The sequence below is a fragment of the Ranitomeya imitator genome, chromosome 4, assembly GCF_032444005.1.
Source record: "Ranitomeya imitator isolate aRanImi1 chromosome 4, aRanImi1.pri, whole genome shotgun sequence".
NCBI classification, from domain to species: domain Eukaryota; kingdom Metazoa; phylum Chordata; class Amphibia; order Anura; family Dendrobatidae; genus Ranitomeya; species Ranitomeya imitator.
Genome location: NC_091285.1, coordinates 217,997,623 through 218,014,101, shown reverse-complemented (window position 1 = coordinate 218,014,101; position 16,479 = coordinate 217,997,623). Strand labels below are relative to the sequence as shown.

At 41.4% G+C, this 16,479-nt stretch overlaps 1 protein-coding gene across 5 annotated transcripts in view; it reads right to left on the bottom strand.

Moving 5' to 3' along the window:
- ATP2B1 (ATPase plasma membrane Ca2+ transporting 1) overlaps positions 1-16,479 on the bottom strand; it is a 207,982-nt gene that overhangs the window by 77,191 nt on the left and 114,312 nt on the right. For all 5 annotated transcript variants that reach the window (XM_069764375.1, XM_069764378.1, XM_069764373.1 and 2 more), the window contains exon 3: positions 3,411-3,608. In XM_069764375.1, coding sequence (XP_069620476.1) covers positions 3,411-3,608 — 198 coding nt within the window. The remainder of the gene's footprint in view (positions 1-3,410; positions 3,609-16,479) is intronic.

Below are 16,479 nucleotides of genomic sequence, written 5' to 3'. Positions count from 1 at the left end.
GCCCAGGAACTGTGGTATGATCAGACCATATTCCTACATGGTCAGACACAGCCATTACACTGCACATGATAAATAGTATAAAAATTAGAATAAAACTGCATGGTGGTTCCTGGACCAGACCATCACCTGGGGCAAGCTGTAGCAGATTCTTTCTATCTCTGGATTTTAAACAGGGTTGTGCCTAGTAATTGCACATCCCTCCATGTATAACATCCTACCATATGCCACTTTGTCAGCCATCACCAATGACACTTTATTAAGGATTTATGCACTATGGAGTGCCCTGCCTTTTTATTCTCATTATAGGTTCATTACACAACACGTAGCACGGTCACATTTATAAGATCATCTCAGCACAGAACATTTAACACTTACAATAGTGGAACTTATTTTCATTCCAAGATCCACTGATTAAAATATACTTACTTTGTGGGAAAACCCTTTTAACAATGCTGATGACACTCACACACAAAAAGTGTCAGAGCTGGAGTATGTAAAATGTTGTGATCTAAACTTCTAGTAGACGGACCATACAAGAAAAAAGGAGCATCACAGAGATATCACCCCAGGTAATGTGTTGGCCACCAATCCTGAAGACTAGTGCAGTCATTTTCAATTGTTATTTATACAAGGTTATACTACAATTTCACAAAGCATTTCTGGGAGGGGGGGGGGAGGAAACACACATTTTCTTAAATAAAAGCAGCACTCTTTACCAAAATGTATTTTTTCTAAGAGTGTCCTGCAGTCCTCAGGCAGCTTTCTATGATCGAAGTGTGCTCATATAACATTCTTCCAGATCACCTAGAAAAGCTACACAGCCAAGTAAGTCTACCTCTCGAATAGATCAGTGTAGGGCAGGTAAGGAAGCTGAACAGCACCTGCATGGATTTCCCCATGCTGCAAGTTGTGGAAAAGCATACCACAAAGAAGGGCAGGAGATCAAAGGACCATATTAGTTGATGGACCTTCTATGTCATCACAGGAAGTGTGGGAATGTAATCACGTTAAAACTAGCACTGAATGATTAAAAAAAAAATTGTTGTAGGAAGAATGGCTGAAAGTTGTTTCCAGCTTTCAGAACAATAATGTATTCATTATTTTTTGCTTAAATGTATTAATTTGGGACTAAAAAAAATCATTTTTGCAATTGGGTTTCATTAAAAGTGGTCAAATTCATCAAATGGTCCTCTCTGCTCTCCTTCTTGTAATACAGAGCTAGGGATGGTCTTACAGCCCATTATCAGTTCGCTAGATCTCCATTCGCCTTATGTGGAGACAGAACAGGAGAGCCAGTGTGGACACTACTGGAACAATGACGGCACCAGAGGAGAGTAGAGAGGTGGTTCTTTCACTGTGGGAATTTGGGGAAAATCATAGGAATTGAGAAGGGTTGTCAGAGTAGTGGACAACCTTTTAACTGAGAATCAATCAGTCAGTCCACTTAGACAGTCAGATGGTGAGTTTGTAATTTAATCATCCTTTTCTGACCTGCGCACAACTGACTTGACTACAGGCCACAAAGTATAATGTGCAAAGAAACAAACAAAATGTCTAAAAAAAACAAAAACAAACAAAACAGTGCAAATTTGTTATAGAAATCCATTTGTAAAGAATAATTTCTTAGTCCCAAATATATGCATTAAGTTAAAAAGAGCAAAATATTGTCCCTAAAGGTGGACACCCTTTTAAGATTGTGTGTCCACATAATCTGTGCTGTTTATGTAAGCAGCAGTGCTGTGTGTATCTACAGTACGTGCTGTAAGTTTGTGCTGCAGAGTTGTGCGGATATAATACACTGCTCAAAAAAAATAAAGGGAACACTAAAATCCCACATCCTAGATATCACTGAATGAAATATTCCAGTTGTAAATCTTTATTCATTATATAGTGGAATGTGTTGAGAACAATGAAACCTAAAAATGATCAACGTAAATCACAACTAATATCCCACGGAGGTCTGGAGTTGGAATTATGCTAAAAATCAAAGTGGAAAATGAAGTTACAGGCTAATGCAACTTCAGTGGAAATGCCTCAAGACAAGGAAATGGTGCTAAGTAGTGTGTGCGGCCCCCACGTGCCTGTATGACCTCCCTACAACACCTGGGCATGCTCCTGATGAGGCGGCGGATGGTCTCGTGAGGGATCTCCTCCCAGATCTGGACTAAAGCATCTGCCAACTCCTTGACAGTCTATGGTGCAACGTGACGTTGGAGGATGGTGCCAGACATGATGTTCCAGATGTGTTCAATCGGATTCAGGTTTGCCAATCCTGGTGTTCTGTGGCAAATGCCAAGCGTGAGCACAACCCCCATCTGTGGACATCAGATACTCAGACCATCCTCATGGAGTTGGTTTCTAACCGTTTGTGCAGACACATGCACATTTGTGGCCTGCTGGAGGTCATTTTTCAGGGCTCTGGCACTGCTCCTCCTATTCCTCCTTGCATGCTGAGGTAGCGGTGCTGCTGCTGGGTTGTTGCCCTCCTACGGCCCCCTCTCCACATCTCCTGGTGTACTGGTCTGTCTCCTGGTAGCGCCTCCAGCCTGTGGACACTACGCTGACAGACACAGCAAACCTTCTTGCCACAGCTCGCATTGATGTGCCATCCTGGATGAGATGCACTACCTGAGCCACTTGTGTGGGTTGTAGAGTCCGTCTCGAGCTACCACAAGTGTGAAAGCACAACCAACATTCAAAAGTGACCAAAACATCAGTCAGAAAGCATTGGTACTGAGATGTGATCTGTGGTCCCCACATGCAGAACCACTCCTTTATTATGTGTCTTGATAATCGCCAATAATTTATATCTGCTGTCTATTCCATTTGCACAACAGCATGTGAAATTGATTGTCCATCAGTGTTGCTTCCTAAGTGGACAGTTTGATTTCACAGAAGTTTGATTTACTTGCGAGTTATATTCTGTTTAAGTGTTCCCTTTATTTTTTTGAGCAGTGTATATAACAGGAGCGGTTATCCATTTCCTCCCTATTCTACCTTAGAATACAAAAATGTGTGTATTGACAACTCCACTAGTGCATACCATCAGGCAAGCTCTAAGAAGCATGCTTTCCCGATATCTAAATCTGGGATTAAAGCAAGGTGCATCGTATGGTCTGAAAAATGTATACATTTTTTTTACTTTAATTATTGCACAAGACCATTTTATGCTCCACATTGAGCATTGTGTACAGATACCAAAACGTGTACAGGTAGCATGAATAGATTAAAGCGCAGAAAGAAAAATGTGTTAACTTAAATAAGGAAACCAACCTTTTCTTTTTCCACGGCTAATGCTAGTAGATTTATCTACTGAACCAGAAGTACCACAGAGCAGTATAACAACATCCTTTAAAGATGTATCAAGCACAATCCAGTTCCCACTGACACCTTTCTTCATTAATACTCACGTTCATTATCTCCACCAGGGGGGCGGTAAAAAGAAAGGCCTAGAGATATTATGGCTGCTATTTCTAATATAATTAATGTTACATCCTGTAGTGCTTCCCATACTAACTGAAGAAATGTTTTTGGCTTTTTAGGAGGTATAAGATTCTTTCCAAATACTTCTTGCCTCCTCTCAAGGTCTGCCAGATTTCCATTCAAACCTGTATACAAAAAAAAAAAAAAAGAATTGATTCAAAATCAGAAGCAAATATTGGAGGAGTTGACTGATTCAAGAAGGGTAACAAAAATCTCAGCGGCGGTACAATGAAGATTACTGAACACAGGGAGTCAAAAAATTAAAGGGGTTATCCAGGACTTTGATACTTCTATTAATATGGGCCCAAGAACCAACAGGCATGAAATTGCCAGCTACCCGCCTGTTGTGCTCTACAACCATTTCTGATGTCACAGACCCCCCTGCCAACGATTCCGTGGCTTCAGATGATGTCACACGGACAGAGCAGCCTCTGCTATGCCAACATGGAGTGACTACCGACGTCATACTGATTGACAGCCGACCCGTCACCGCCAAACTGTGGGCAGTCAAGCTGGGAATCCGCATAACGTCAGAAGTCATGCTCCATTGACAGAGCAGCCGAATGACCGGCAGGAGTCGTCAATGACCACCGATCTGGCACCAGGCCTAAAAACTAGTGATTAGCGAATATACTTGTTACTCGAGATTTCCTGAGCACACTAGGGTGTCCTCAGAGTATTTTTTAGTGCTTGGAGATTTAGTTTTTCTTGCCGCAGCTGAATGATTTACATCTGTTAGCCAGCATAAGTACATGTGGGGATTCCCTAGCAACCAGGCAACCCCCACATGTACTTATGCTGGCTAAGAGATGTAAATCATTCAGCTGCGGCAAGAAAAACTAAATCTGCGAGCACTAAAAAATACTCGGGAGGACCCCCGAGCGTGCTCAGGAAATCTCGAGTAACGAGTATATTCGCTCATCACTACTAAAAACTAACAATCCTGGACAACCCATTTAAAATATGAACATTTATGCCTCTGTAGGGCATGACAATTAAAAACAAATCATTTTACAACTCTTTGGAAAGATTGGGTTGTTGGAAGACGAGGTAAAACAGTAGCTTAATTCTTGAAAAGAAACCAATGTTCTCTGCAGAGAAACAACTATGAAATTCAGGTAGAAAATTCACACCGAGGCCATGAGAGTTTTGGTGTAAATTCTGACATTTGTTATACAAAATTTTAAAATAGGCAATGAGCTTCACATATTTCAGGCTGAGGAACGCAGCACAGTCACAAACTATAAATATGCCTTAAATACTTTAGGTTGACAAGCAGGAGCTGAAACTGTCAATCAGGATTCCAAAATCAATGGCAATAAGTGCCACCTTGCCAAAAGCAGAAAATGTAATAAAATAAAGCCAGAACTATTAGTTACCCGTTAAATCCTTAATAGTCCCCATAGTCCCCACCACATCTGTACCAATGATGTGCCAACCATCACACAAAGCAATGTTTGTTTTCAACAGTCACATGTCTGTTGGCAAGTAATTCAGAAGTTAATGGTTAGGGTATGTCTATTTCAGAAATAAACCACTTTAATCCTGTCAGCACATAAACATAAAAATATTACCATATTCAAAATCTTAAAAAATTCTCTCTCAAATTGTATGTGGTCATCCAAGTAGGTAGGAATGTAAGTACTAGTATATATTTGTCAAAAATCAGTCACTACCTGTGCCAACCAGGCAGGAGGCTAAAAGTGGTCTACAGTCTGCACCATATGCACACAATACAGACCAATGTATAGCTTGATGACAAATACATGTCACCGGGTGTCATTTGCAAGTCACTTTGTGTCAGCGCTTCAAAGAGAACCTGTCAGCAGGAATATACATGCTCTACTAAAGGTATGGGCAGAATGGTGCTGTAATACTGATTTAATACATACCTTTAGTGGAAAAATCTGCAGCCTGGTTTTCGTTAAATCCTCATGGTAAACTTTGGGTTCCTCGGCGCTTTGGAGCGGGACTTGTGGGTGTGTGTGGGTAGGGTTTTCTGCTCAGAGGGCTCAGCCACGCCACCTCCGCTGCCTCCGTTACATTCATCATGTTGGTTATTTAGATTTTGGCCTGGCGCCATCCTAGCTGTGGGCGGCGCTCCAGTAGCTTCAGCTAGAGGTGGTGGCCTTCATGAAAATGGCGTCGGCGCATGAGTAGATTGACCTCCAGTGGTCTTCAGGAAAATGGCGCCGAAGTGACGCATGTGCAGAATGAGATCTCGCTCATCATTGAGCAGAGGCAGCGGCTGAGCCCTTAGATCCAAAGACACCACCCACAGTCCCACCCCGAAACGATGAGGAAACTGAAATTCATCATGATGATTTGGCAAAAACCAGGCTGAAAATGTTTACACTAAAGGTACCATCCCGCCCATACCTATAGTTTAACATGGATATTCCTGCTGACAGGTTCTATTTAAGACAATCACCAGAAGTGGGGCGAACACTGGTTCTTTAGGGGGCTGTTCCCTAAAGACAAGGCCAGTATATAAATGGATAGAAGAATTGAAAACTCTGCTCTAGCTATAGGGTCGGAGATGTGGTCTTTTCGGTTTCACAGAAAGCAACTTATGCAAAATTAATATTTTAAGTGAAGTCCCTTTAAATCTTGGAAACTATGCACCTTGAATCAGCAAAAATTTCATAAATGCTTAACATATTTCACAACAGACATTTTTAAGTTCTTGAAAAAATTTAAAATAAATAAGCTGATAGAATTTTAGCATAAAGATTAAAAGGTAACATAGTAACATAGTTAGTGAGGCCGAAAAAAGACATTTGTCCATCCAGTTCAGCCTATATTCCATCATAATAAATCCCCAGATCTACGTCCTTCTACAGAACCTAATAATTGTATGATACAATATTGTTCTGCTCCAGGATGACATCCAGGCCTCTCTTGTAACCCGTCAGTCAATTCAAGCTGCTGAAATCAAAAGGCAGAATGAATGAGAAGCCTGGCTGCCTGATATCAGCGGCTATGTTCTTTTCTGAAGGACTCCAGCATTTCAGAGAAAACAGTTTACGGCTTCTCCCTGCAGCGCTCTACTAACAGGTCTTTCCCATGTGTCAGTTACATGGAGCAGAGCCCAACTGCTTGCTCTGAAGATGCATGTCTGGCAGTAATTGTGCAGCCAGGCTCCGATTCATGCTGCTCATGGTTAGTGCAGCAGAAACTGACCACAGGTTCCGCAAAACTTTACTATGATACCAAGAAGTTCCAGAATTCATTTTGAAATTAATACTGCTATTCAATTAGTGAAGTATCTGGATAGTTTTGCAAATGTTTATTTCTGCATATAGGCCAATGCTAACCTTTTTGTTAAAGTTTTCTAATTTGAACATTGCAAAAGTTGACAATTGTGGGGTGCCATGGACCCAGCCCATTATTTCATTTCATGCAGTAAATCCCATGGATTCTAGCCTGGAGATCTCAAATCATCACTTTTCTACAATGGGATTGAAAGCTGAATTACATACACTTCAACAGTGAAGTCAATGGGAGCACTGATACTCTAGCTGTACATATAAAAGTCATACAAACCCAATTTTGGTGGGATCCACCGAAAGATATATATATATAAAAAAAAACACAAAATGTTCCCAGAGACCTTTGTTTCGGTGAGCTGGGCTAATCCCTGCTCAACTCAGAAGGCATAGGTTATCAATTCTGACGTATGCCAAGTAGATTCTTGTCACTCTGCAAAATGCATAGTGAGTGCGCTTGCCAGCTCTGATGAGAAGTAAAGAGCCGACAAAAGAGTGCACAGTCGGTGCACTTTGTAAGAAGGGACTAGCCCATAAGCCTCATTTGTATATGAATCAACAGATTTTTTTCAGTCAGGGAGCAACAGATTGCTTAAGTAAAAGGTATGGATGACATTTTTTAGAGAGCAACAAAACAATATAAACAATTTGGCGGATTGGATCGCTTTAACATACTCCCTTTAACTAGGCTGTATATCAGTGTTTAAAACCAAATCAGGTGAGGGGAGCAAGGATGGAAAAAAAATGTTGGACATATTCCTGATTAGTAGTTTTTCCTGTATACACAAGCTTACAGGGTTAGGCCGGCGTCACACACAGCGTAAAACAATACGGTCCGTATATTACGGCCGTAATACGCTGAAAAGTCCCGAAAAAAGTGGTCCGTAGCTCCTCCGTAGGCAGGGTGTGTCAGCGTTTTTTGCGCATGGCATCCTCCGTATGTAATCCGTATGGCATCCGTACTGCGTGGTTTTCTCGCAGGCTAGCAAAACCAACATACCGCTATAGAAGTGATCCATGTGTCCCAAAAAGAAAAGAAAATATATATATACTGTCTATATATATATATATATATATATATATATATATATATATATATATATATATATATATATATATATATATATATATATATATATATAATGTGTGTGTGTGTGTGTCAGTAGACACATATATTAGAGAGAAAAGCCGGTAATTCAGTGCGGTGTACAGTAAAATCACACTGACAGCTTACAGTAGAATAGGTAGAATAAATGTGTACACATAGAATAGGTATATATATATATATATATATATATATATATATATATATATATATATATATATATATATATATATATATATATATATATATATATATATATATATGTCAGTGAGACACATATATGTATATATATTAATATTTATTCCAGCGCTAGACAGCTTGAAAGCCGGTAATTCAATTACCGGCTTTTTCCTTCTCCTTCCTAAAACCCGACATGATTTGAGACATGGTTTACATACAGTAAACCATGTCTTCTCTCCATTTTTTTTGCAGATTCCACACTACTAATGTCAGTAGTGTGTATCTGCAAAATTTGGCCGTTCTAGCTCTTAAAATAAAGGGTTAAATGGCGGAAAAAATTGGCGTGGGCTCCCGCGCAATTTTCTCCGCCAGAGTAGTAAAGCCAGTGACTGAGGGCAGATATTAATAGCCTGGAGAGGGTCCATGGTTATTGGCCCCCCCTGGCTAAAAATATCTGCCCCCAGCCACCCCAGAAAAGGCACATCTGGAAGATGCGCCTATTCTGGCACTTGGCCACTCTCTTCCCATTCCCGTGTAGCGGTGGGATATGGGGTAATGAGGGGTTAATGCCACCTTGCTATTGTAAGGTGACATTAAGCCTGATTAATAATGGAGAGGCGTCAATTATGACACCTATCCATTATTAATCCAATACTAGTAAAGGGTTAAATAAAACACAAACACATTTTTTAAAATTATTTTAATGAAATAAAAACAATGGTTGTTGCAGTATTTTATTCAACGCCCAATCCAGTCACTGAAGACCCTTGTTCTGTGAGTAAAAAAACATAATAAACCAACAATATACTTACCCTCCGCAGATCTGTAACATCCAACGATGTAAATCCTTCTGAAGGGGTTAAAACATTTTGCAGCAAGGAGCTGTGCTAATGCACGCTGCTCCTCGCTGCAAAACCCCAGGGAATGAGGCTAAAAATAGATCAATGATCTATATTTAGCTTCATTTGCGGTGAGGCGCCCTCTGCTGGCTGTTCATAGATCGTGGGAAATTACCTAGAAAGCTCCCTGGCTTTCTAGGTAATTTCCCACGATCTATGAACAGCCAGCAGAGGGCGCCTCACCGCAAATGAAGCTAAATATAGATCATTGATCTATTTTTAGCCTCATTCCCTGGGGTTTTGCAGCGAGGAGCAGCGTGCATTAGCACAGCTCCTTGCTGCAAAATGTTTTAACCCCTTCAGAAGGATTTACATCGTTGGACGTTACAGATCTGCGGAGGGTAAGTATATTGTTGGTTTATTATGTTTTTTTACTCACAGAACAAGGGTCTTCAGTGACTGGATTGGGCGTTGAATAAAATACTGCAACAACCATTGTTTTTATTTCATTAAAATAATTTTAAAAAATGTGTTTGTGTTTTATTTAACCCTTTACTAGTATTGGATTAATAATGGATAGGTGTCATAATTGACGCCTCTCCATTATTAATCAGGCTTAATGTCACCTTACAATAGCAAGGTGGCATTAACCCTTCATTACCCCATATCCCACCGCTACACGGGAATGGGAAGAGAGTGGCCAAGTGCCAGAATAGGCGCATCTTCCAGATGTGCCTTTTCTGGGGTGGCTGGGGGCAGATATTTTTAGCCAGGGGGGGGCCAATAACCATGGACCCTCTCCAGGCTATTAATATCTGCCCTCAGTCACTGGCTTTACTACTCTGGCGGAGAAAATTGCGCGGGAGCCCACGCCAATTTTTTCCGCCATTTAACCCTTTATTTTAAGAGCTAGAACGGCCAAATTTTGCAGATACACACTACTGACATTAGTAGTGTGGAATCTGCAAAAAAAATGGAGAGAAGACATGGTTTACTGTATGTAAACCATGTCTCAAATCATGTCGGGTTTTAGGAAGGAGAAGGAAAAAGCCGGTAATTGAATTACCGGCTTTCAAGCTGTCTAGCGCTGGAATAAATATTAATATATATACATATATGTGTCTCACTGACATATATATATATATACCTATTCTATGTGTACACATTTATTCTACCTATTCTACTGTAAGCTGTCAGTGTGATTTTACTGTACACCGCACTGAATTACCGGCTTTTCTCTCTAACAGCGCTGCGTATTTCTCGCAAGTCACACTCCTTGTCCGTGTGTAATCCGTATTTTTCACGCTTCCATAGACTTTCATTGGCGTATTTCTTGCGCAGTACGGTGACAAACGCAGCATGCTGCGATTTTGTACGGCCGTAGAAAGCCGTATAATACTGATCAGTAAAATACGGCAAATAGGAGCAGGGGTATAGAGAATAATTGTGCCGTATTTTTTGCGAGTTTTACGGACGTAGATTCTGCGCTCTTACGTCCGTAAAACTCGCATGTGTGACGGCGGCCTTACTGTCAGTAGGACCGACCACTTTACGATGACTGTGCAGAATAAGCCAATCATGAGAAAAACACTATTCCTAGTCAATATGACATGACTTCTAGCCTGCATTTTTAGTAAGTTCCCCTCTGCATAAGAAGCCTTGGCATTTTCTCTGTATACTCGGCCTTTTTTAACCATCTTCCACAGAGCTTTATTGGCGTTGCAGACCAATTTGTTGAGATTTAAAGGGTTATTCCCACAGCAGCATTATTTCTCAGGAAGTACAGTAAATGCATAATTGTTCATATACAGACTGAGCCCAAGATAATGTTTCCCTGCAGCTTTGTATCTGTCATATTCAGCTGCCCCTCTGAATACAGCTTCACATAGTTGAAGGGGTCCTATTCTCATCTACTTCAATGGGGGAGGGGAGCATTCTTTGGGGTGGAGAGTAGGAGAGGGGAGGGTGTGACATGTACAAAAGGTTGTTTTTGCGGCATACAGTGACTTCCGGTTTTGCGGACCGCTGTTTTTTTCCCCACTTTTGCTATAGTATTGGGAACCCGAAAAACGGCGATCCACAAGTTTTTAGTGGTCCGTTATTGCAGCAGACAGCCTTTTTTGCAGGTCGTATCGGCCCGCAAAAAAGGCCAGCAATAACGGGCCACAAAAACACAGCAAGTGTAAAAGTAGCCTTATACATGTTTATTTCCTTAGTGTGTCACTGGAAAAACACACAAAAAAAAAAAAAAACGAACAAGGGCATAATTTAACACAACCCCAAAAATGGGCAGGACAAAATTGCTGGCACCTTTCCAAATCTGTGGGTAAACAAATTTGTTTCAGCATTTGATGCTTGTTCAAATTCACCTATGGCAAGTAACAGGTGTGAAGGAATGTAAGTAGCTGTAGGAAGGGCTGTTATGGCGAAGCTGGAAATCCATAAAGAAGTGATGGTTAAAAGCCTGTGTGGATTTAGGGTCATTTTGCATGATATGAAAGCACTATTACAAGGGTAACATGCATTCATGACCTGGAGGACACTTGATAGCACAGCAGGATAAACAGAGGATCTATATATTTGTTTATCTTTTTTTTTTTATATTATTTCATACAACAGTTGGAAGTCTGTGAGGTCATTGTGATGTAGTAGTGGGTTTCCATGGAAAGGGACCAAGTACTGGAAGGATGAGAAAGCAGCCACCTCCGGGGCCTTGAGGGGGTAAAATTACTTAAATGAGGCAACTTCGGGGCTGTTTAGGCAGCTTAGGGATTTGCCAATGGAACATAGTGCCCACAACAAAATCTGTGCTTTAAATGCCAAACAGTGCCCCTTCCCTTCTTTAGGAAGTGCACAGTGCCAAGCAGGAGTTTATGGTCACATATCTGGTGGTATTGGCTAACTAAACAGAAATTACCGTACATTACACATCTAGGTTCTTTTTCCTTGTAATGACATTTAGGTCAGAAACAACATTAGAGCAAACATCTATATATACATTTTATAATTAATTCAATGAAACTGTGGGGTCAAAATGCTCTCAATACACCTTCATAAATTATCAGCGTAATTTCCAAAGTGGGATCCTTTTGGGAGTGTTTCATAAGTATTCCTATGCTAGTGCTTGAAAAGCAACTTAATAAAAAGTAGAGTCACAAAATGTGTTCACAAGATTCTTTATCCCACAGTGGTCTGCGCCTAGCCTCCATCTGAAAGGGATGTAGCATAGCTTTGGAGGACTCTGGTAATACCAGATAACAAATCACAAATAAAGTCCTAAATAACTTCTATTAAGTTTGTCTCACAATTAGTCTGTCATCAAATGGTAGTAGCTCAGGTGCGTGCGAGCATGTGCAGTAGGAAGTTCTGCTGCTGGGACCGGATGTTGGCTTATACAGTACCACCTGTGTAATAATTCAACCCACTGTGAAAGGGTGTACGAGTTCAGTCCATAACCTACAGCAAGTGCAGCAGCACAACGTTCCCATGACAAACAGCACATGGGAGAGCACAGAGCCAAAAACACGGCACCAACTCTGGCTGCACTCCTTGTCACATAAAGCTGTACAGTAGTAGCTCAGCGGAGGAAAATTGTACAAAGGAGTTAAAATATTGCACTCAAATTCAGAAATCAGACCAGCTCATTCCAAAGCCCAGTTCATACAGTGTGGCTCAAAAGTAGATCTACAGCTCAATCAATGACATTTAGCACTACAGGTTATATGGCTAAGCACACACTGACCCGTCAAAGGACATTTGTTTGCATTATTAGGTTATGTGCACACGTAGAATGGTCCACTGCCGATTTTTCAGCAGATTTGTTAAATCTGCAGGGCAAAAACGCTGCGTTTTTGCTGCAGATTTACCGCGGATTTCACTGCGGTTTTACAACTGCGGTTTTCTATAGGAGCAGCTGTAAAACCGCTGCAGAATCCGCAGAAAGAAGTGACATGCTGCGGAATGCAAACCACTGCGTTTTTTTCCACAGCATGTGCACCGCATTTGTTTCCCATAGGTTTACATTGTAATGTAAACTCGTGGGAAACTGCTGCGGATCCGCATCGTGTGCACATACCCCTACATTTACATTTGTTTAACCTCATAAGTGCTTGAACTGTCTTCCATCAACATTGCAACATTCCTAGAACTACTTTTGGGTTACCTGTATTACCAATAAACTGGAAACATTTATAAAATCACAGGGAAGGATACTAGGGGAGGGAAAATTACTATTGAACCCCCTGCCGCTCATATAAGCCCTGCCTGTCCTGCGGAGATCATTTTTACATCACCTTTCCAGCCAATCACTGGCCTCCAAACACAAACTACTCCTTCATGGCTTGGTATACTTGTATAAAATGATATCAGTAAGTATACGTTTAGGAGTCCAAATAAACATAATGGCACAAATACACCTTACTTGCAGACTTTCCTCTGGATCTTTGTTTTTAGCCTGACTGCCAAGAGCATGGAAAGAAATGTTAGCCCTGAACTGACTGAGCAGTACTGAACACAGCCATGCTAGGGGCAGCTTCTACCGGTCAGCCATTTCCTACTGCTGTGCATAATAAGTAAAATAGGACAAATGATACAACCTCAACTAGCTCAACACTGAATTATCCACTTATTGCACACTACTCACAAAGAGTTGGGGATACTTAGCTTTTGTGGAAAAATTCAGGATGAACCCAAAATGCACTCACCTTTTCAGGTGAACTTGATGTGACTCTAAACGTTTGGATCCTCATGTCCATCTGTCCAATGTTTCAGTACTTTTTGCACAACTTGCTGTTCGCTAACAAGAAGCTTAATGGCAAAATTCACAACAGGTGCTTGATCCATGAATTGGCCAATACAATTCGGGATTCACTTAGACTTGGCAATGAAACAGCTCTCCTCATCATGCTGTTCACATTTTGACCTCATGAGACAAAGACAATACCCAACAATTGATCAACAGTACCTCGCCATTGTGAGGCTTCAAGCAGGATGTTCTCAGATGTAAGTGGCCACTGGGCTTAGTGTCACAGAGTCATCTGCAAGGTTGCAACAGAGAGACAGGAAGAGTCACAGAAAGGCAGAGAAGTGGACGTCCTTTGGCCACATCCCACACTGATGATATCTTCATTGTGAACAATGCCCTTACGAACCGGATGATAAATGCCACACAACTCCAGGTACATTTAACGGAGGTCAGAAGCACTGAAGAGTCACATCAGGCCATTCAAAACAGATTACATCAATGTTGTCCGTGTGCTAGACGACCTGCAAGGGGACCTGACCACACCATCAGGCACAGGTGCCACCGTCTTGCATGGGCCAGGGAGCATCTACGTTGGACGAGGGACCAGTGGGCATCAGTGCTGTTCACTGATGAAAGTTGATTTATGCTGAGCAGAAATTATCGACACCATTGATGTTGGAAAGGTCAAGGAGGGCGCTGTACATCAGCCACTGTTGTCGCGGGACGAGTCTGTGGTGGTGGTGGTGTTACAGTGTGGGTAGGTGTATTTAGTCAATACCGATCTTCCCTACACTTTGTGACAAGCTCCTACCAATGGAACAACATCATTAATCCAGTCACTATGCCTCTGCACGAGCAACACAAGCCTAATTACATCTTCGTGGATGATAATACTCCAGCACATCAAGTGACCATCACTAGGGAAAGGCTGCTGGAGACTGGGGTACCTCAAATGGAGTGGCCTGCACTTTCTCTACACCAGATTTCCAAAAACCAATGGGATCATCTGAGTCATTGTGTAGAGGCTCCTAACTCTGTACCCCAGAACCTCAATGATTGTTTCAATAAATTGTTTGAGATGAGAAAATCACCATTGCATGATTCTACTTAAAAGCCCTACTTTCATGAGAAAACATCACAGTAGCGTGAATTTTACGTTTTCCATAAACTCAACCTGAAAGCCAAATATTCCTTTGTGAGTAGTGTATATTTCCCCTACATATATAGCAGCAGTACATTCATCAGAACTCTACAGAAATTACCATATAACAATTTATGCTCCTCATCTCATAGTACAATTTGAACATAGAGACAGTAACGAACACCAAGAAGAAATCAATAGAGCACAAATTTATTTAAAATTGTGCCACACCATCAGAAATGTGTTACCTAGGAACACCCCAATATTTGTGCAGTGTAAACTAGCAAATTCCTAATGTATAAAATGCTCATTCGTCAGGTTACATGATCTTTTATGTGGTTTAAAAAATCAGTTCTCAGCAGCGTATCGTCCTATAACTAGCCATGTAAACAGGCTATTAAGAGTGATCAAATATGTGCCCAATGATTGTTTAACCCCTTCCCGACCAGGCAATTTTCCATTTTTGTTCTTTCCTTCACTTCTTCCAAGCGCTAGAACGTATTTTTCCATCCACATAGCCATATGGGGGCTTTTTTGTTGTTGTTTTTTTGGGAGGAGTAACTTTTATATGACACCTTACTTTGAGGGTATGTTCACACGTTCCTGATTTCCATCCTTTTTTTCTGCACTAAAAACCGCAGCTCTTGGCAGAAAACGCAGGTCCTTTTTTTGGTGCGTTTTTGGTGCGTTTTTTAGTGCAGTTTTCTATGCAGAGTCTCTGTGTGTTTTCTAGGAAGTTTAGGGTTAATGGCTAAAAATACCCTAACCCTACCCCTAACCCTACCCCTAACCCTATTCTAACCTTAGTGGAAAAAAAAAAAAAATTCTTTATCTTTTTATTGTCCCTACCTATGGGGGTGACAAAAGGGAAGGGGGGGTCATTTGCTATATTTTTTATTTTGATGACTGAGATAGATTATATCTCAGTGATCAAAATGTACTTTGGAACGAATCTGCCGGCCGGCAGATTCGGCGGGCGCACTGCGCATGCGCCCACCATTTTGGAAGATGGCGGCGCCCAGGGAGAAGACGGACGGACGGACGGACACCGGGAGGCCGGGTAAGTATAGGGGGGGAGGTGGGGGCACGGGGGGGGGGGGCGTCGGAGCACGGGGTGGTGGCATCGGAGCATGGGGGGGTGGGATTGGGGCACGGGGGGCAGCCACACTGCAGCGGTTCTGCACCACAAACCGCAGTAAAACCTGCAGATATTTTTTTCATCTGCGGGTTTGACCTCACAATGGAGGTCTATGGGTGCAGAACCGCTGCAGTTTCACAAAAAGAAGTGACATGGTACTTCTTTTATACCGCAGCAATTCAGTGCGTTTTTTTTTTAGAATTTCAGGATCATGTGCACAGTGGTTCCTGTTTTCCATAGGGTACAGTGTAATGTACCCTGCATGGAAAACAGCTGCGGAACCACAGCGGCAAAACCGCTGCGGTTCCGCAGTAAAAAACGCACTGTGTGAACATGGCCTGAAATTGCAAAGAGAAAAAAGCAGCAAAACAGCAACAACAAAGAAAGTGCTATTCTGCAATTGTTTTTACTTTTTTTTTTTTATTATTATTTACCATGTTTACTATGCAATTGAACTGGCCTGGCAATAGGATTCTCCATGTCCGTGTGATTACGCAGATACCAAAACATGTCATTTTTGTTTTAAGTGGGGAAAAAAAGAAAACAAATATTGAAACAAAAAATATATATAAAATAAAAT